Genomic DNA, 20,459 nt, shown 5'->3' with positions numbered 1-20,459 from the left:
CCTTCAGGGCGCTCCCTCCTCAGGGCTTCCTGAGCGCCGCTCTGTGCCTGGCCCCCGGGTCCCTGTGGCCTGAAGCTTCCTGGAGGGTCTGCCTTCGCACCCAGGACACCGGGGAGGAGGAGCGCCTAGAGCCCGGCTTGCAGCCTCACGCTGCTCCTGTCACCCCCTCCTCCTCGCCCCGGGGGTGGGGAAGGCCAGAGCTCAGGGAACACACAGCTTGGAGGTTGCACGACGTAGCCCTGCCTCCCTCCCTCCATCTCCCCCTTCCCCCCTCCAGAACCACGCCGGCCTCCCCGCTGCCCCTGCACCCACCTGTGTGCGCTGTGTGTGTGCAGCGGGGCCTTTGCACATGCCCCTCCACTCGGGAGCCCCCCTGCCCGGCTCCCTCCCTCCAGTCTGCTCAGCTCCCAGCTTCTCAGTGAAGCCCGCTCTGGTCACCCTCTGCAAAAAGGCGGTGCAGCCCTGGCCCTCCCGAGCCCCATGCCCTGAGCTGCCTTCTCCTCTTCAGGTACCATTAATCACCTAACACACTAGACAATACTTATTTTCCTTGCCTTTTATGGTCTGCCTAAATCTCTAGCGTTTAAGCTCCACGAGGCCAGGGGCCCGTTTTATCCCCAGGTGTAGGCCGAGCCCCACGGATGCATAGGCACGCGGTGACTGTCGGGTCGAGGAAGGAAGGGAGCCACAGGGGCTCCTGCGCCGGGACCCTGCCCACCCGCCCCCCTTGGAAATGTTGACCATGTCCTTCTGGTCACACAGTCTGTCCTCACTGGGTCCTCCTCGCACATGGTCTGGGCCCCTGGAGAGCTCGCCGCCGTGGCCCTTCCGTGTGCGCCGTGTGACGCGGTTCTCAAGTGGCTGGCGTTCTTTCCTGCAGCCCAGGGGCAGGTTGCTCATCCCAGTACAGACTGTCAGTTTTGCCCTGGTGTCTGGTGGCAGGGACGGGGGTCTGGGCAGGGGTCCTGAGAAGGTGGCACCCTGCTGCTCCCGGTGATGGAAAATGGGGTACTTGAAAATCAGTGTGTTCCAATCCCACCTCTGATTCTTATGTGCTGTGTGGCTTTGATTAAGCTAGTTTTAACCTTACTCTGCCTCAGTTTCACCCTCTTGAAAATGAGGAGAATAACTGCCCCCGCTTCCCTGGGTGTTAAAGCCTCACCTGGAATGTAGTGGGGGATTCAGTGCTCTCGGTGATTATTTTCATTTGCTGCTGACTACTTAGAAATCCGGGGGGCTATGGCGTTGCAACTTAGTGTGACCTTTCTGGAAAGCGAATACAAATCGCTTTTGTACAAAAGTGCAATTTATACAGATCACAATTTGGCTATACAAATCGAGATTCTTTTTTTTTTTTTTAATCTTTTGGCTGTGCCGTGTAGCATGTGGGATCTCAGTTCCCCAACCAGGGATCGAACCTGCGCCCCCTGCATTGGCAGTGCAGAGTCTTAGCCACTGGACCCAGGGAAATCCCTACAAATCGAGATTCTTTAAACATCCACACACAGTATCTTCCGGGAATCTCTCCTGAGGAAATGGAAACACAGAGCCACATACGAAGATGTTCATTGTGGCGTTTTTGTCCGGCCATTAAAAATGGCATTTCTTCGGGCTTCCCTGGTGGCGCAGTGGTTGAGAATCTGCCTGCCAATGCAGGGGACGCGGGTTCGAGCCCTGGTCTGGGAAGATCCCACATGCCGCGGAGCAACTGGGCCCGTGAGCCACAATTACTGAGCCTGCGCGTCTGGAGCCTGTGCTCCGCAACAAGAGAGGCCGCGATAGTGAGAGGCCCGCGCACCGCGATGAAGAGTGGCCCCTGCTTGCCGCAACTAGAGAAAGCCCTCACACAGAAACGAAGACCCAACACAGCCATAAATAAATTAATTAATTAATTTTTTTTAAAAAGGCATTTCTTTATAGACTGTTTAAGGACTTGGGAAGGCACTCATAATATACTAAGTCAAGAGGAGGTAAGATTGCACACACAGTTGGGTGTAAATTGGTAAAATATGTGTGCAGAAGGGAATGCTGAAAGCTCTCTGCTGGCAGGGATCTCAGTAGGTGTTCAATCCCGGTTCCTCTCCCTTCATCTAAGCCAGCAATTAACTGAAAAAACACATCCATGTGTGTATGTATGTGTGTATATATGCACACATGTATATAATATCTCTGGAAAAAAATCACGTGTATAATTTTCTGGAGGAAGATTTATAAATTATACATACACCCAATCTCCCCCTCTATATGAATATATGTGTGTATGTTTACATGTACGTATATGCACACATACACACATATATGCACATATGCATTTATTTTCTGGATGAACTTTTTTTTTTTTTTTAGAAATTCACGTTCTTTTTATTTATTTATTTATTTATTTATGACTGTGTTGAGTCTTTGTTTCCGGGCGAGGGCTTTCTCTAGTTGCGGCAAGTGGGGGCCACTCTTCATCGCGGTGCGCGGGCCTCTCACTATCGTGGCCTCTCTTGTTGCGGAGCACAGGCTCCAGACGCGCAGGCTCAGTAATTGTGGCTCACAGGCCCAGTTGCTCCGTGGCATGTGGGATCTTCCCAGAGCAGGGCTCGAACCCATGTCCCCCGCACTGGCAGGCAGACTCCCAACCACTGCGCCACCAGGGAAGCCCTGGATGAACATTTTAAACTGAGGTTAGCTAAAGGGAGTACAGTCTCGTTTCTTTATTCTTCCCACAAAAACAAGGCCGTTCCTGTTTCTCCAGTTCGGCCGGGAGGCCTCGCGACTTTGTGCTCTGCAGACATGGGTTTGCGCATCTGCCTGACTTTCTAAATCATGGACCCGCCCGAGCGCTGTTCTCGCCTTACTCCTGATCTGTTACTTTGTGTATCTTCTCTTCTCTGGCTTGTTCCTTCCGTCGCCTCCCCCTCCGAGACACAGTCAAGCCCGCAGCAGCCAATCCCTTCCCGGTAGCTTTTCAGGGTGTGCGGTGGGAGGGCGCGTTGTTTCTGATTAACCCGGGATGCGCCAGCCAGACCCTGCTCCTGCGTCGGGAGGAAAACCCCACTTTGTGGAGCGACTTTGTCACCGTTCCCCCCGCCCATCTGTCCCCCCGCCCCGCCGCGCCGCCTCCCCCAGCAGCTAAAGTGCTCTTTGTTGCTTGCCCACATCTCCCTACTGATGCTTCCGCGCTCGGCACGTGTGCCCGCCCCTCGCCTGTGCTAGGGAACTTCTGCAGCCGGCACTGTGGGGCTGCTCTCCTTCCCCACAGACACTTGTCCAGCCCCTGGATGGCGTGGCCACGTGGACTCGGGCATCGCGGCTTCACCCGCAGGCCCTCGGGGCCCTCGCTGGGAGAGCCGGTGGCTGCAGGCGCTGAGGTGGCCCAGGCGGTGGGGTGACCACAGAGGGCTCAGGGGTGGCTAGTTTCCTGGTGGAGGGGCCTCTGGCTTGGAGGTGCTCAGCACAAGGCTGGGGGGGCTCACTGCCAGCGCGCCCTCCCTCCTGAGGGCTGGGGAGGGGCGCGTCCGCGCTGTCCTCAGCAGGGTTCCGTGGAAACCGCATCCCTGCTTCGGGGGAGGGCGGACGCTTCCCCACACTTGGTGCCGGTTAAAGACCCGGCCCCCGAGAAGAGGGGAAAACGGCATTTCTGGCCTGGCCGGGTGCAGGTGCCGTGTCCTGGGGGTGCGTTCCTCCCCACAGAGCCCCTTCCCCGGGCCTGAGAGGACGGCCGGAGGCTCAGCCGGGCGTTTCCCCGCAGGTGCCGACGGGCCGGAGGGTGTCCGAGCCGCCTGCTGCTGCCGAGGAGGCCCAACGCCAGGCAGAGCTGGGCCTCGCGGGCTCTCGGCCTCTGGTCCACGTGCCGGGAGCCCACGTGGCCGCTGCGCTCGGCCCGAGGGAAGGCCGTGCACGAGCTGGTGGCCAGGCCCTGGGCGGTGCATGGGCGGCCGCAGGGCCTCCCCAGCGTGGCCAGGCCCGTCATGCTGCAGTGCCGGCCGGCCCAGGAGTTCAGCTTCGGCCCCCGGGCCCTGAAGGATGCACTGCTGTCCACCGACCCGGCCCTGCGGCAGCTGTACACGTCCGCCTTCTCCCCAGCCGAGAGGCTCTTCCTGGCTGAGGCCTACAACCCCCGGAGGACGTTCTTCTGCACGCTGCTCATCCGCACGGCCTTCGACTGGCTCCTCAGCCGCCCCGAGGTTCCCGAGGACTTCGAGACCTTCCACGCCGCCCTGGCGCCCCGGAAGCAGAGCCCGGCTCGGAAGCACATTTACCTGCAGCCCATAGGTACCTGCAGCCTGTGCATACCTGCAGCCCGTGGGTGCCTGCAGCCCGTGGGTACCTGCAGCCCGTGCATACCTGCAGCCCGTGGGTGCCTGCAGCCCGTGGGTACCTGCAGCCCGTGCATACCTGCAGCCCGTGGGTACCTGCAGCCCATAGGTACCTGCAGCCCGTGGGTACCTGCAGCCCGTGGGTGCCTGCAGCCCGTGGGTACCTGCAGCCCGTGGGTGCCTGCAGCCCGTGGGTGCCGGCGGGCATGGGCGTAGACCCCATGGGGCAGCAAGTGGTGATGAGCTGGGGGGTGGCATCCTGGGCCATCAGGACACCCCGGCGGGGGGACGAGGGCCTAGATCTAGCATGAGGTGGGGATGTCTGTGCCTGGACCCCAGGCGGGACCTGATACGAAGGGGGATGTACTGGTGTGCTTGGGATTCGGGGGTGAGGCTCAGCTCTCCGCCCGGCCCAGCTCCGCACTGTTCGGAAGCCCTGGGACCCTTTGGGCAGCATCACTGCCCTGTTCTACCCGCAGCTGCCGCCTCATCCGCGTGTGCCGTCCTGGCCCCATCTGTTGAAGGCAGCACCGTCCTAGGCACTGTACTGGCTGCTTCCTCTGTGGTGTGGGGTGCTGGGGTCAGGGTCACCCCACTTCATCAGTGAGGACGCTGAGGCTGGGAGGGGTCACTTGACCTGCCCGAGTCACAGAGCTGGTGGTTGGCAGAGGCAGGATTTGACCCCAGTGCCCGGCTCTTAACCCCGAGGCTGTACTTGGAGACACTGGCAGGGCCTGGCGGGGACTCGGGGACTCCTGCGTGGTCCTCCAGCGCTCAGACTGGGGACACCAGGTGTGAGGGGCTGTGCGTGGACCAAGGGCCGAGATGCCTCGGCCAGGCTCTGCGGGGCTTGCTGGCCAGGTGCTGGGGGTGAGGGGGCGGGCCACTGGCTCTGCATGCCAAGGCAGGCCTTGCCCCACACAGGCTCGTTGCCCACCCCTCCTGCCCCTGAGGACCAGAGGCCTGCAGGCACCCCTCCTGCTGCATCTCCCGCTGGCCTGGGGACGCTGCAGCCGCTTTCGCAGAGGCTTTCGCAGGCCTCCCGGCTTCCAGCCTTGGTCCGTGTCCAGCGCGCTGGGCACAGGCAGATGGGGGCTCCGAGGAGTGGGCAGGCGGCCTGATGGCACTGCTCCGCCCCCAGATCTGAGCGAGGGGCCGGCAGGCGGCGCGCTTCTGGACCAGCTGCGGAGCTGCACAGAGGCCTTCTTCCTGGGCCTGCAGGTCAGGTGCCTGCCATCGGTGGCGGCCGCCTCCATCCACTGCTCGTCACGCCCCAGTCAGGACTCGGACAGGCTCCAGCTCCACACAGGTGAGTGCGTGCGGTGTGGGCACAGGTCAGGCCAGCACAAGGGCTGGCCTCCGCCGCCTGGCAAAAAGCCCTTTCTGGAGGCAAAAGGTGGGAGGGAGGAGCCTAGGAGAAGGAAGGAATCCCCCTGCTTTTCTTGGGGGAGGAAATATCTACTTCCCAGCCTTTAGAAAAGGAAGACTGAGGCAGGGGTTCCCTTCCCCGCTCAGAAGTGTCTGGAGACTGGACCACACAGCCCAGTGTCCACCGTAAAACTCAAGGGCACACAGAGCAGGTGCTGCAGCCTTCTAAGGCCCCTCTAGCTTTTTGTCTTTACAAAGCTCTCTGACCCCATCATTCCCCAGGGGGTCACTGGCAGCTGGAGAATGAGGCTGGGTTGAGAGGCATAGATGAACTGGGGGCTCTCAGATGTACAGCAGACCCAGACTCAAGTTTAGGGAGGTCCCCACGAAGGGGCTGGGGCTCTGTCTCTGGCTGATGTTGGATCTGGGATGAGTGGACTGATGTCTTCCACTAGCTGTGGGAAATTCTCAGCCATTATCTTTCTTCCAGTGCTGCCTCTGCCGCGTTCTTTCCCCCACTGAGGACTCCAGTGGGGTGCGTGTTCATCCTCCTCACTCTCTTCCCCTTTCCTTGTATTTCATCCCAGTTTTATTCTCACCCTCCAGTTTACTAATTCTGTCTCTAGCTGCACCTAATATGCTATTAAACCCATAGATAGAGTTCCAAATTTCAGTTATATTTTTCAGTTCTATAGTTTTTAGTGGATTCTTTTTCAAATTAGCAGTGTCACTTTTTAAAAATTTTATGGAAGTATAATTGCTGTACAATATTATATAAGTTACAGGCGTACAATGTAGTGATTCATAATTTTTAAAGGTTATACTCCATTTATAGTTATAAAATATTGGCTCTATTTGCTGTGTTGTACAGTATATCCTTGTAGCTTATTTTACACCTAATAGTTTGTACCTCTTACTCCCCTCCCCCTATATTGCCCCTCCTCCCTTCCCTCTCCCCACTGGTAACCACCAGTTTGTTCTCTATATTGGTGAGTGTGTTTCTTTTTGTTATATTCACTAGTTTGTTGTTATTTTTTTAGATTCCACATATAAGTGATATCATACAGTATTTGTCTTTCTCTGACTCATTTCACTTAGCAAAATGCTCTCCAAGTCCATCCATGTTGCTGCAAATGGCAATATTTAATTCTTGTTTATGGCTGAGTAGTATTCTATTATGTATATATATATATATGTATATATACCACATCTTCTTTATCCCTTCATCTGTCGATGGACATTTAGGTTGCTTCCATATCTTGGAAACTGTAAATAATGCTGCTATAAACATTGGGCCTCATGTTTTGGGTTTTTTTGGATATATACCCAGGAGTGGGATTGCTGGATCCTATGGTAGCTCTATTTTTAGTTTTTTGAGAAACCTCCATACTGTTTTCCACAGTGGCTGCACCAGTTTACATTCTCACCAACAGTGTACGAGGGTTCCCTTTTCTCCACATCCTAGACAACATTTGTTATTTGTGTTCTTTTTGATGATGGCCATTCTGTGAGGTGTGAGGTGATACCTCATTGTGGTTTTGATTTGCATTTCCCTGATGATTAGTGATGTTGAGCATCTTTTCATGTGCCTGTTGGTCATCTCCATTTCCTCTTTGGAAAAATGTCTATTCAGTTCTTCTACCTATTTTTTAATCAGATTGTTTGTTTTTTTGATGTTGAGTTGTATGACTTGTTTATATATTTTGGATATTAACCCCTATTGGTCATATCATTTGCAAATATTTTCTCCCATTCTGTAGGTTGTCTTTTCATTTTGTCAATGGTTTCCTTTGCTGAGCAAAAACTTTTAAGTTTAATTAGTCCCCGTTTGTTTATTTTTGCTTTTTTTTGTTTCAGGAGACAGATCCAAAAAAATATTGCTACAATTTCTGTCAAAGAGTGTTCTGCCTATGTTTTCCTGTAGGAGTTTTACAGCATCCAGTCTTACATTTAGGTCTTTAATCTATTTCGAGTTTATTTTTGTATATGGTGTTAGAGAATGTTCTAATTTCATTCTTTACATGTAGCTGTCCAGCTTGTCCCAGCACCACTTACTGAAGAGACTGTCTTTTCTCCATTGTATATTCTTGCCTCCTTTGTCATAGATTAATTGACCATAAGTACATGGGTTTATTTCTGGGCTTTCTATCTTGTATCATTGATCTATATTTCTGTTTTTGTGCCAGTACCATACTGTTTTTTTGTTTGTTTGTTTGTTTTTATTTATTTTTGGCTGCATTGGGTCTTTGTTGCTGCACACGGGCTTTCTCTATTTGCGGCACGCGGGGGCCACTCTTCGCTGCGGTGTGTGTGCTTCTCACCGTGGTGGCTTCTCTTGTTGCGGAGCACAGGCTTTAGGCATATGGGCTTCAGCAGTTGTGGCACACAGGCTCAGTAGTTGTGGCTCGCAGGCTCTAGAGTGCAGTCTCAGTAGTTGTGGCGCACGGGCTTAGTTGCTCTGCGGCATGTGGAATCTTCCCAGACCAGGGCTCAAACCTGTGGTCCCCTGAACTGGCAGGTGGATTCTTAACCACTGCACCACCAGGGAAGTCCCCCTTACTGTTTTGATTACTGTAGCTTTGTAATACAGCCTGAATTCAGGGAGTGTGACACCTCCAGCTCTGTTTTTCTTTCTCAAGATTGCTTTGGCTGTTTGGGGTCTTTTTTGTTTCCATACAAATTCTAAAATTATTTGTTCCAGTACTGTGAAAAAAATGCCACTGGTAATTTGATAGGGATTGCTTTGAATCTGTAGATTGCTTTGGGTAGTATGGTCATTTTAACAATATTGATTTTTCCAATCCAAGAACATGGTTATATCTTTCCATCTGTTTGTGTCATCTTCAGTTTCATCAGTGCCTTTTTTGTTCTTCCAAAAGAGAGACAAAGTAGAAACACTTTGCATTCTTTTCAATACAAACAGCAAGATATTGATACCAAAATTTTACAGACATTATTATTAAGGAAAATTGGAAACCAATTTCTCATATAATAAGAACCCTAATGTAAAATATTAGCAAATCAAATCTAGAAATATGTAAAATACATTACAACTCACTTGTATTTATTCCAGGAACGTGAGGGTAGTTTAACATTTATTTATTTATTTTTATTTTTGGCCTCATTATTCTCTGTTTTTTTTCTTTTTTCATTGAAGTATAGTTGATTTACAATGTTGTGTTAGTTTCAGGTATACAACAAAGTGATTCATTTATACATACATATATATCTATTTTTTTCAGATTCTTTTTCCTTATAAGTTATTACAAAATATTGAGTATAGTTCCCTGTGCTATACAGCAGGTCCTTTTTGGTTACTTACTTTATATATAGTAGTGTGTATATGTTAATGTCAAACTCCTAATTTATCCCTCCCCCTCTTCCCCTTTGGTAACCATAAGTTTGTTTTCTCTGTTTCTGTTTTGTATATAAGTTCATTTGTATCATTTTTTTTTAAGATTCCACATATAAGCAATATCATATGATATTTGTCTTTCTCTGACTTACATCACTTAGTATGATAATCTGTAGGTCCATCCATGTTGCTGAAATGGTATTATTTCATTCTTTCTTAGGCTGAATAATATTCCATGTATGAATATACCACATCTTCTTTATCCATTCATCTGTTGATGGACATTTAGGTTGCTTCCATGTCTTGGCTATTGTAAGTAGTGCTGCAATGAACAGTGGAGTGCATGTATCCTTTCAAATTACGGTTTTCTCTGGATACATGCCCAGGAGTGGGAATGTAGGATCATATGATAGCTCTATTTTTAGTTTTTTAAGGAACCTCCATGTTGTTTTCCATAGGAGCTGCACCAGTTTACATTCCCACCAACAGTGTAGGAGGGTTCCTTTTTCTTCACACCCTCTCCAGCATTTATTATTTGTAGACTTTTTGATGATGGCCATTCTGACTGGTGAGGTGATACCTCACTGTAGTTTTGATTTGCGTTTCTCTAATAATTAGTGATGTTGAGCATCTTTTCATGTGCCTTTTGGCCATCTGTATGTTTTCTTTGGAGAAATGTCTATTTAGATCTTCTGCCAATTTTTCGATTGGGTTTTTTTTTTTTATATTGAGCTCTATGAACTATTTGTGTGAACTATTTGGAGATTAATGTCTTGTCAGTTGCATAATTTGCAAATATTTTCTCCCATTCTGTAGGTTGTCTTTTGTTTTGTTTATGGTTTTCTTTGCTGTGCAAAACTTTTAAGTTTAATTAGGTCCTGTTTGTTTATTTTTGCTTCTGTTTTCTTTGCCTTAGGAGACAGATCCAAAAAAATACTGCTATGATTTATGCTTTCCTCTAGGAATTCTATAGTATCTGTTCTTACATTTCTGTTTTTTTGTTAGAACCATGCTGTTTTGATTACTGTAGCTTTGTAGTATAGTCTGAAGTCAGGGAGCCTGATTCCTCCAGCTCTGTTTTTCTTTCACAAGATTGCTTTGGCTGTTTGGGGTCTTTCGTGTTTCCATAAAAATTAAAAAAATTTTTTCTAGTTCTGTGAAAAATGTCTTTGGTAATTTGATAGGGATTGCATTGAATCTGTAGGCTGCTTTGGGTAGTATGGTCATTTTGACAATATCGATTTTTCTGATCCAAGAACATGGTATGTTTTTCTGTCTGTGTCATCTTTGATTTCTTTCATCAGCATCTTATAGTTTTCAGAGTATAGGTCTTTTGCCTCCTTAGGTAGGTTTATTCCTAGGTATTTTATTCTTTTTGATGCGATGGCAAATGGGATTGTTTCCCTAATTTCTCTTTCTGAGCTTTCATTGTTAGTGTATAGGAATGCAACAGATTTTTGTGTATGGTTCTTTGTATTTCTGTGGTGTCGGTTGTAACTTCTTTTTCATTTCTAATTTTATTGATCTGGGCACTCTCCCTTTTTTTCTTGATGAGTCTGGCTAAAGGTTTATCAATTTTGTGCAGGCTTCTGGTGGGAGTGGCTGGTGCCTGCCCACTGGTGGATGGAGCTGGGTCCTGGCCCTCTGGTGAGCAGGGCCGTGTCAAGTGGTGTGTCTAGAGGTGGCCGTGGACTCAGGAAGTCTTTGGAAGCTGGTTTGCTGATGGGTGGGTTGTGTTCTCACCCTGTTGGTTGTTTTTCCTGAGGTGCCCCAACTCTGGAGCATGTTGATGGGTGGGGCCAGGTCTTGGTGCTAACATGGCGGCCTCCAGGAGGGCTCACACTGATGGACATCCCCCAGTATCTCCACCACCAGTGTCCTTGGACCCACAGTGAGCCATAGCTGCCCCCGGCCTCCCCAGGAAACCCTCCAAGACCATCAGGTTGGCCTGGCCCAGGTTCCTATGAAGTCACTGCTTTTGCCCTGGGTCCTGGTGCACACAAGACCTTGTGTGCATCCTCCAAGAGAGGAAGGAGTCTCTGTTTCCCCCGTCCTGTGGAGCTCCTGCACTCAAGCCCCACTGGCCTTCAAAGCCAAATGCTCTGGAGGCTCCTCCTCCTGATGCCTGACCCCTAGGCTGGGGAGCCTGGTGTGGGGCTCAGAACTCTCACTCCTGTGGGAGAACTTCTGTGATATAATTGTTCTCCAGTCTGCGGGTCACCCACCTGTGGGGTATGGGATTTGATTATATTGTGAATGTGCTCCTTCTACTGTCTCTTTGGGTTTCTTCTTTATGTCTGGATGTGGAATATCTTTTTTGGCAGGTTCCAGTCTTTCTTACTGATGGTCGTTCAGCAGTTAGTTGTGATTTCTTGGTGTGCTCGTGAGAGGTGAGCGCAAGGTCCTTCTACTCTGTCATCTTGTCCCAGGATCTTTCATCAGTGTCTTATAGTTTTCCGAGTACAGGTTTTTGGCCTCCTTAGGTAGGTTTATTCCTAGGTATTTTATTCTTTTTGATGCAGCAGTGTCACTTTTTTTTTAATTTTTAAAAATTTATTTATTTATTTATTTGGTTGTGCCGGGTCTTAGTTGCAGCTGGCGGGCTCCTTAATTGCGGCTCGAGGGCTCCTTAGTTGTGGCATGTGAACTCTTAGTTGCAGCATGCATGTGGGATCTAGTTCCCTGGCCAGGGATGGAACCTGGGCCCCCTGCATTGGGGGCTCAGAGTCTTAACCACTGGACTGCCAGGGAAGTCCCAGTGTCACTTTTCTCAGCATTCCCAATTCCCGGCTAAAATTACATTTAGCATTTATATCTATGAGCATAGTTGCTTTATAATCTGTGTCTGTGAGTCCAGCATTTGGAGCGCCCATGTTGCTCTTTGTGCTATTTCTGCTAATTCTGTCTTGGTTATTTTGCCTCATTGTGTGTCTTATTTTTGATTGTTAGCTGGACATCTTATGTGAAAAATTAGTTTAACTTTTAGAAGACTTTGTGGCCTGGGATGATGTAGTTTTTCCACAGAGAGGATTTTATTTCTCCTCGGCCAGGCACCTAAGGGAGTGGACGGTCTGGGCCACCCCGATGACCCCAGGAGTACAGCCTTCCTCTCCCGGGCGCGGCCCTTTGGGGCAGCAGGCAGAGCAGGGGCTGTCATCAGCGTCACCTTCCCATCCCCCATCTCAGAAACAGCTCAGCTCCATCTCTTGGGATTCTCATCTTCTCCCTGTTTCTAGTTTCTCATTAGGTCTCTGATGGTTTAAAAGTCCTGTTTATTGAGGCATAATTTACATATAAATTATTCCTTCTGGGTGTAACCGTTCTGAGTCCTGACACACACACACATCACGTAGCCATCACCGTAAGAGTGTGTAGAACAGCTTGCCTCGCCCCCCCAAGCCTTCCTCCGTGACCCCCTGTAGCCACCCGTCCCCCGCCTTCAATGCCTTAAGAAGCTGTTCTCTGTGTTTCACTCGGCTTGTTTGGTTATCTCGCAGTGGCAGGTAGTGTGCTGTTACAGCTGGTGCTGAGTTTCTGGGGCTGGCAGGGACTACTGGCCGGGTGGGTGCCGTCCCAGTGGTGGCGTGCCCCCTCCTCTGTCCCAGACTGCAGCCTCGGTCCCTCGCTGGGCACAGCCCTCCCCCGCCCCCGAGGGTCTGAGCGGGGCCCGAGGAGCAATGGCCGGCCTGGGCCCCGCCTCTCCTGCCCATGATGCGCCATCACGCCTGCTGTAGCTTCCGCCCGACTCGGGGGAAACCCAGCACCTGTCCAGCTGCCCCAGGGGCTGTGGTGCCGGGGTCCGGGTGTCCATCTCTGCCCCCCTAGGCTTCGTGGGCCACTGGGAAGGAAGGGGGCCCGGAAGGGCTCAGCAAGCAGGTGGCGTGCAGAGGCTATGAGAGGTTGGATTCCCGTGGTCAGATTACGTGGTTTAGATGGCTGTGTTCGTTTCCTGCGGCCGCTGTAACGAAGCACCACAAACTGGGTGGCTTAAAACAGCAGAAGTGTATTATCTCACGGTCCGGAGACCAGAATTCTGAGACCAAGGTGTTGGCCGGTCCTGTTCCCTCTGCACGCTCCGGGGGACCCTTCCTCACCTCCTCCACCCCTGGTGGCGGCCGGCGGTCCTTGGTCCAGCCTCAGCCTCCATCATCACGTAGCTTGTGTCGCTTCTCCTCTTAGAAGGACCCCAGGCGAATTGCATTAGGCCCACCCTTCTGACCTCACCTTAACTTGATTACATCTGCAAACCCTGTCCCCGAGTAAGGTCACATTTCAGGTACCGGGCATTATGACTTCCACATTATCTCTCTGTGGAAACACAGCTCAACCGGCAACAATCATCACTGTCAGTGTCACCTTAAGAGCTAACATTCGTTGGCCTCTCCTCCAAGGTCTCAGCCACTCGTCCCAAGGTCACACCTGGGCCTGGGCTGTCCGGACAGCAGCCACTGGCCGCATGTGGCTACTGAATACACAGACGCACACCCGCATTGGAGACGCAGCATGAACACCTACGTGAACCATCCTACTAACTTTTTAATACTTGATGACGTTAAAATTTTGGATATGTTAGGTTAAAATACGTTTTTTTTTTGTTTTTTTTTTTGGTTGCGTTGGGTCTTTGTTGCTGCGCACAGGCTTTCTCTAGTCGCGGCGAGCGGGGGCTACTCTTCGTTGCGGAGCGGGCTTCTCATTGCTGTGGCTTCTCTTGTTGCGGAGCACAGGCTCTAGGCATGCGGGCTTCAGAAGTTGTGGCACGCAGCCTCAGTAGTTGTGGCGCGCGGGCTCTAGAGCGCAGGCTCAGTAGTTGTGGTGCACAGGCTTAGCTGCTCCGCGGCATGTGGGATCTTCCCGGACCAGGGCTTGAACCCGTGTCCCCTTCATTGGCAGGCGGATTCTTAACCACTGCGCCACCAGGGAAGTCCAAAGATACGTATATTATTAAAATCAATTTGATGTTTTAATTTACTTTAAAATTAGTAAAACTTAAAACTCAGTCACACATGCGGGACACACTGTGTTTCTACGGACAGCGCTGGGCTAGGCCTTGTCATGACTCACAACTGTGCCATCTCTGCAGCGGGGCTTTCAAGCATCTCACTCTCAACGCCCCCCCGACATTTCCCGCCGTCTCCCCAGTTTCCTGCTAACGGTTCCTTGATCATCAGGTACAACCCGCTGGTCCTTCCCCCGTCTCACTGTCTGGATCTGCTTCCTGCCCTGACTTCTACCCTCCAGGCTCGGCCACCCTCTTCCCCTCCTGTCCACACCTGGGTAAATCCGACTCCTGTCTGCCCAGCAGCTGGATGCAACTGGAGAAAAACGCACCCTCCGGTGGTCCCCTCAATGCACGACTGTAGGCCCGAGGGGTCCTGGGTGGTGCCCGGCACCCCGGGCCCTCAGGTCTTCTCCTTCCTCTTCTTTCTGACAACGACCTTGCTTTTTTTTTTGCTGAGGAAATGCAGACAAAGGGGGACTGCCAAGCTTCCCTCACGGCGGCTCCCCGCCTGCTGCATCCGTGCTCCCCGTCGCGGACTGTTGGCCTAGCTGCCCTTCACGGACCGCCCGAGCCCTCCGCCCCCTGCCCTCCCCCCGCTGCTCTCGCCTGCTCCCACCCACCCAGCAGCTCTCCCCGCCGTCCCCCCTCACACGGACAAGCTGCTTCTTCTCCCGTCTTAACACACTCGCTGTGCCCCTCCAGCCGCCACCCTGCTTCTCAGCTCCTTTCTGTAGCCACGCCCCTTGGAAAAGGTCTTTGTCTCCTGGTTGTATCACCTCCCCTCTCGCTCCGATCACTCTGAGACCCTCTCCTGGTCGTGGACCTCGCAGCCGCTCTGCCTGTTCCCTTGGGGCTCCATCCCCCCGCCTCAGCCGCGTGTCTACACCCGCGCTCCTGGGAGCTGCTGTAACCATTTACTTAGCAGTGACTTGGCAGCTTAAACGACACTCGTTCTCTTACAGTTCTGAGGATGGAAGTCTCCCAGGACTAAAATCCAGGCACTGGCAGGGCTGGCTCCTTCGGAAGGCTCCGGGGAGACCCCGTTTCCTGGCCTTGCAGCCCCTCCTCCTCCAGAGCCGGCACTGTGGCCCCTTCAGCTCTCTCTGACCCTCCTGCCTCCTCTCGTGAGGACCCTGGTGATTCCATCGGGTCCAGCTGGGTAATCCAGAATCACCTTCCCACTGGGGGACCTTTAATTTAATCACATCCGCTCGCTTCTGCCAGGTGAGGAACACACGCCCAGGTCCCGGGGATGAGATGCCACGTCTTTGGGGCCACCAGTCAGCTGCCCGAGGCTGCAACGGCTCTTCCCGCCAACACCGGTCTCGTTGGCCCGGCGGCCTTTCTGGTGTCCCCACTTGGACTACCCTGTCCAAACCTGAGCTCTTTCTTCCCCCCGAGGCCCAGGCCCGTAGCGCCGCTTCACATGGTGCAGCTTGGCTGCTGAGTTTTCGACCTCAGTCTGAGTTTTTCATGGAATGTCACTAGCTTACGTCCGACTGTGGGACGAGCTGGTCCCAGGCAGAGGACGAGGGGGATGGGCCCGGAGAGGGGGGCCCAGCCACCTCCTCACTGCCCCCTCTGGCCCTGTCCCCGCAGACGGCATCCTGTCTTTCCTGAAGAGCAGCAAGCCGGGCGACGCGTTGTGCGTGCTGGGCCTCACGCTGTCCGACCTGTACCCCCGCGAGGCCTGGACCTTCACCTTCGGCACGTTCCTTCCAGGGCATGGTGAGCCGGCACCTGGGGGCCTCCTGCCTCAGCCCGGAGGCTTGGGTACAGGGCCTGGAACACGTGGGGACATCAGCCCCCTCGCTGTTTCTCCCAGAACCCCTCCTGGGGGAGAGAATGGGCATATATGGAAATGCTCTCTTGAACCTGCAGTCCCAGTTCTCGCCCCTCCCCTGGGCCAGGGGCTGTCTGCCCCGGGGCCGCCTTCACGGGGACGCGCTGGCAGGGCAGGGCCTTTAGGACCTGTGCATCCTGAGGCGGGTGGCTTTGCCCGTGGGCTCCCTGAGCTGAGGCCACTCCTGGTGCCCCCGCTTCTCTGCCTCTCCCCAGAAGTGGGCGTCTGCAGCTTTGCGCGGTTCTCGGGGGAATCCCTGCAGTGGGGGCCCAGCACCCCTGACCCGGCCCCCGAGGCACCCCTGGAGGACAGAGGCCGGACCGTGTGCTTCAGCGCCCTGGGGATGGTCCAGTGCTGCAAGGTGGGTGTTGGGGTGCTGCCCAGGTGGCGGGAGAAGACGGGGGACAGGAAGAGGAGGGGTGCTGGGGGCTCTGGCGGGCTCCAGGAAGATGCTAGGTGTGGAATCAGAGAGAAGGGCGTGAGTGGACAGCCATCGAGCCCTGCGTCCAGGGGTCCCGGGGGTCGGCGGGGGGCGGGCTCCAGGATGCAAGGCGGTGGGGACCTTCTCCCTCAGGTCACTTGCCACGAGCTCTGCCACCTCCTGGGCCTGGGGAACTGCCGCTGGCTCCGCTGCCTCATGCAGGGCGCCCTCAGCCTGGACGAGGCCCTGCGGCGGCCCCCGGACCTCTGCCCCATCTGCCTGCGGAAGCTGCAGCACGTCCTGGGCTTCAAGCTCGTGGACAGGTACAAGGTGAGTCGCGGGCAGGGGGAGGGGTGAGCAGGTCTGCGCATCTCGTGGGTCTGGCTGAGTCCTCCGCCAGGCGCCTGGCCCAGTGCCGGTGGCTGTCACCACAGGGGCGCACGGCTTTTATTTCCCAGGCAACCCTAAGCAGAGCCGGTCTTTACCGGCCACGGACCGCGTACTAGACCCTGTCCTAGGGCTTCCGGTACTCGGGCCGGTTCTGGCATCACCAAGGGGCCTTCCCCAGCATCACTTTCTCCCTCATTGGCTCACAGCCCCTCCGGAGGAGGAGGTGGAACCAAACTAACCAGGAATCACTGTGGAAAGGCTGGCGCTGCTCTTAATCCGGCCCCGCCCTGCGCGGGGGCTGAGCCAGCGCGGCGATGCTGCCCTCTGCTGTCCGCACGAGGCACTGCCGGCGAGCAGGGCCCAAGCGGGACCCTAGGGAACCGGGTCCATCTGCTCCACTGCAGGGAGGAACCTTATCCTACGGGGAAGTTCGTTTGCAAACTCAGAAACTTTACTCTGAGTTCACAGTTCAAAGGCAGGTGGTGGTTATTTTCTCTTTTTAAAAATTTTTTATTATTTTTTAATTGAAGTATAGTTGATTTACAATGTTGTGTTGATTTCTGCTGTACAGCAAGGTGACTCAGTTATACATATACATACATTCTTTTGTATATTCTTTTCCATTACGGTTTATCCCAGGATATTGGATATAGCTCTCTGTGCTATACAGTAGGACCTTGTTGTTTATCCGTTCTATATGTAATAGTTCCAAACTCCCCGTCCATCCCTCCCCCACCCCCCTCCCCCTTGGCATCCACAAGTCTGTTCTCTACGTCTGAGTCTGTTTCTGTCTCATAGATATGTTCACTTGTGTCATTTTTTAGATTCCACATGTGACATCATATGGTATTTGTCTTTCTCTGACTTACTTCACTTAGTATGATAATCTCTAGTTGCATCCATGTTGCTACAATTGGCATTATTTCATTCTTTTTTTTTATGGCTGAGTAGTATTCCATTGTATATATGTACCACATCTTCTTTATCCATTCATCTGTCAATGGACATTTAGGTTGTTTCTATGTCTTGGCTTTTGTAAATAGTGCTGCTGTGAACGTAGGGGTGCATGTATCTTTCTGGATTAGAGTTTTGTCTGGATATATGCCCAGCAGTGGAATTGCTGGATCATATGGTAATTCTATTTTTAGTTTTCTGAAGAAGTTCCATACTGTTTTCCATAGTAGCTGCACCAGTTTACCTTCCTACCAACAGTGTAGGAGGGTTCCCTTTTCTCCACACCCTCTCCAGCATTTGTTATTTGTAGATTTTTTTAATGATGGCCATTCTAACTGGTGTATGGTGGTACCTCCTTGTAGTTTTGATTTGCATTTCTCTAATAATTAGTGATGTTGAGCATCTTTTTATGTGCTTATTGACCATCTGTATGCCTTCTTAGGAGAAATGTCTATTTAGGTCTTCTGCCCAGTTTTTGATTGGGTGGTTTGTTTTTTTTTTGTTATTGTTTTATGAGCTGTTTGTATATTTTGGAGATTAAGCCCTTGTCGGTCGCCTCATTTGCAAAAACTTTCTCCCATTTCATAGGTTGTCTTTTCGTTTGGTTTATGGTTTCCTTTGCTGTGCAAAAGCTTGTAAGTTTGATTAGGTCCCATTTATTTATTTTTGTTTTTATTTCTATTGCCTTGGGAGACTGACCTAAGAAAACATTTGTATGATTTATGTCAGAGAATGTTTTGGCCATGCTCTCTTCTAGTTTTATGGTGTCATGTATTATGTTTAACTCTTTAAGCCCTTTTGAGTTTCTTTTTATGCATGGTATGAGGGTGTGTTCTAATTTCATTGATTTACATGCAGCTGTCCAACTTTCCCAGCACCACTTGCTGAAGAGGCTTTTTCCCATTTTATATTCTTGCCTCCTTTGTCAAAGGTTAATTCACCTTAGGTGTGTGGGTTTATTTCTGGGCTCTCTATTCTGTTCCATTGATCCATATGTCTGTTTTTGTGCCAATACCACACTGTTTTGATTACTGTAGCTTTGTAGTATTGTCTGAAGTCTGGGAGGGTTATGCCTCCTGCTTTCCCCCCCCCCCCCCCCCTCAGGATTGCTTTGGCAATTCTGGGTCTTTTATGGTTCCATATAAATTTTTGGATTATTTGTTCTAGTTCTGTGAAAAATGTCATGGGTAATTTGATAGGGATCGCATTAAATCTGTAGATTGCTTTGGGTAGTATTGCCATTTTAACAATATTAATTCTTCTAATCCAAATGCATGGGATATCTTTCCATTTCTTTGAATCAGCTTCTTTAGTTTCCTTTATTAATGTTTTATAGATCTCAGCATATAAGACTTCCACCTCCTTGGTCAGGTTTATTCCCAGGTATTTTAATTTTGCGGTGCAATTTTAAAAGGTATTGTTGTTTTTACATTCCCTTTCTGATATTTCATTGCTAGTGTAAAGAAATGCAACCAATTCTAGTAGTTTTTGTGTGGAGTCTTTAGGGTTTTCTATATATAGTATCATGTCATCTACATATAGTGACAGTTTTACCTCTTCCCTTGCAATTTAGATACCTCTTATTTCTTTTCCTTGTCTGACTGATTGCTGTGGCTAGGACTTCCAGTACTATATTGAATAGAAGTGGTGTGAGTGGGCATCCTTGTCTTGTTCCAGATTTTAGTGGGAAGGCTTTCAGCTTTTCACCGTTGAGTATTATGTTGGCTGTGGGTTTGTCATAAATGGCTTTTATTATGTGGAGATAGGTTCCCTCTCTACCCACTTTGGTAAGAGTTTCATCATAATGTTGAATTTCGTCAAATGCTTTTCTGCATTTATTGAGATGATCAGGTGGTTTTTGTCTTCTTTTGTTAAAGTGGTGTATCACCTTGATTGATTTGCATGTATTGAACCATCCTTGTGAACTTGGGATGAATCCCACTTGGTTGTGGTGTATGAACTTTTTACTGTGTTGTTGGATTTGGTTTGCTAATATTTTGTTGAGAATTTTTGCATCTATAGTCATCAAAGATATTGGCGTGTAATTTTCTTTTTTGGTGGTATCTTTGTTTCTGGTATCAGGGTGATGGTGGCTTCACAGAATGTCTTTGGGAGTGTTCCCTCCTCTTCAATCTTTTGGAAGAGTGGTAATTTCTTCTTTAAATCCACCTTTGGATGAAAATACCAAGTTAAAAAAGTTTTTTGTTCGAATGAAGGCATAGGCCCACCAACAGAACAGCTTGGGCTTAATTTTAAGACCCAAAGTTTTAAGCCAGACGCTTTAAGTGAATCTCGTTGTGTCTGAGGTTCTGGGAAGCCCATCCTCCTCTTGGAGACGGTCAGCTTCTGGAGCCCCCTGGGTCCGGGTGCTGGACTCGGGGGAGAGGCTCTCGGACAGGCAGGAGTTTACAATTCGGTGCTTGTGGAGGGGTTGGCTCTGCGTTTCTAACGGGCTCCCAGGCTGCTGCTGGTCGGGGACCCCAGGCTGGGGACCCCTGAACACAGGGCTGGGCATGTCCAGGTCAGAGTTGCCTCCCGGCCTGGGTCTCCCCTGAACGTCTCTGGGGTAAAATAGCGCGTCGAGGGGCGCTGAGGAGGCGGCCTGCCTCGCTGGAGAGGGGACCCAGAGGCAGCGCCCCCGTAGGGAGGTGCCCCTGCTGCCGACTGGCTGACGCCGCTCAGCAGGATGCGACGGGCGTGGGCGTCACCGTCACCGGAGCGCCTGCCCCACCAAGCGCAGGGCTGGGGACTTGGCCGTAAGCTGCCCATTATCCTCGTGTGCGTGTAAGGGGAAGGGGGGCAGCTGCGGCCTGCAGAAGGTCTGG

The 20,459-nt window shown here is 51.3% G+C and overlaps 1 protein-coding gene across 8 annotated transcripts in view; it reads left to right on the top strand.

The window, feature by feature from the left end:
• The window catches only part of AMZ1 (archaelysin family metallopeptidase 1), a 42,900-nt gene that overhangs the window by 12,850 nt on the left and 9,591 nt on the right, over positions 1 to 20,459 (top strand). For 3 of the 8 annotated variants that reach the window (XM_082429110.1, XM_082429111.1, XM_082429114.1), the window contains 3 exons: positions 3,737 to 4,260; positions 5,446 to 5,613; positions 15,626 to 16,620. In XM_082429110.1, coding sequence (XP_082285236.1) covers positions 3,957 to 4,260; positions 5,446 to 5,613; positions 15,626 to 16,620 — 1,467 coding nt within the window. In that variant the 5' untranslated portion in view covers positions 3,737 to 3,956. The remainder of the gene's footprint in view (positions 1 to 3,736; positions 4,261 to 5,445; positions 5,614 to 15,625; positions 16,621 to 20,459) is intronic. The other 5 variants (XM_082429117.1, XM_082429116.1, XM_082429115.1 and 2 more) reach the window with 5 other exon arrangements.

This window comes from Balaenoptera physalus, assembly GCF_965194825.1.
Source record: "Balaenoptera physalus genome assembly, chromosome: 16".
Taxonomy (NCBI): Eukaryota; Metazoa; Chordata; class Mammalia; order Artiodactyla; family Balaenopteridae; genus Balaenoptera; species Balaenoptera physalus.
Note: the sequence above shows the minus strand (reverse complement) of the source record. Positions and strands in the feature narration are given on the sequence as shown.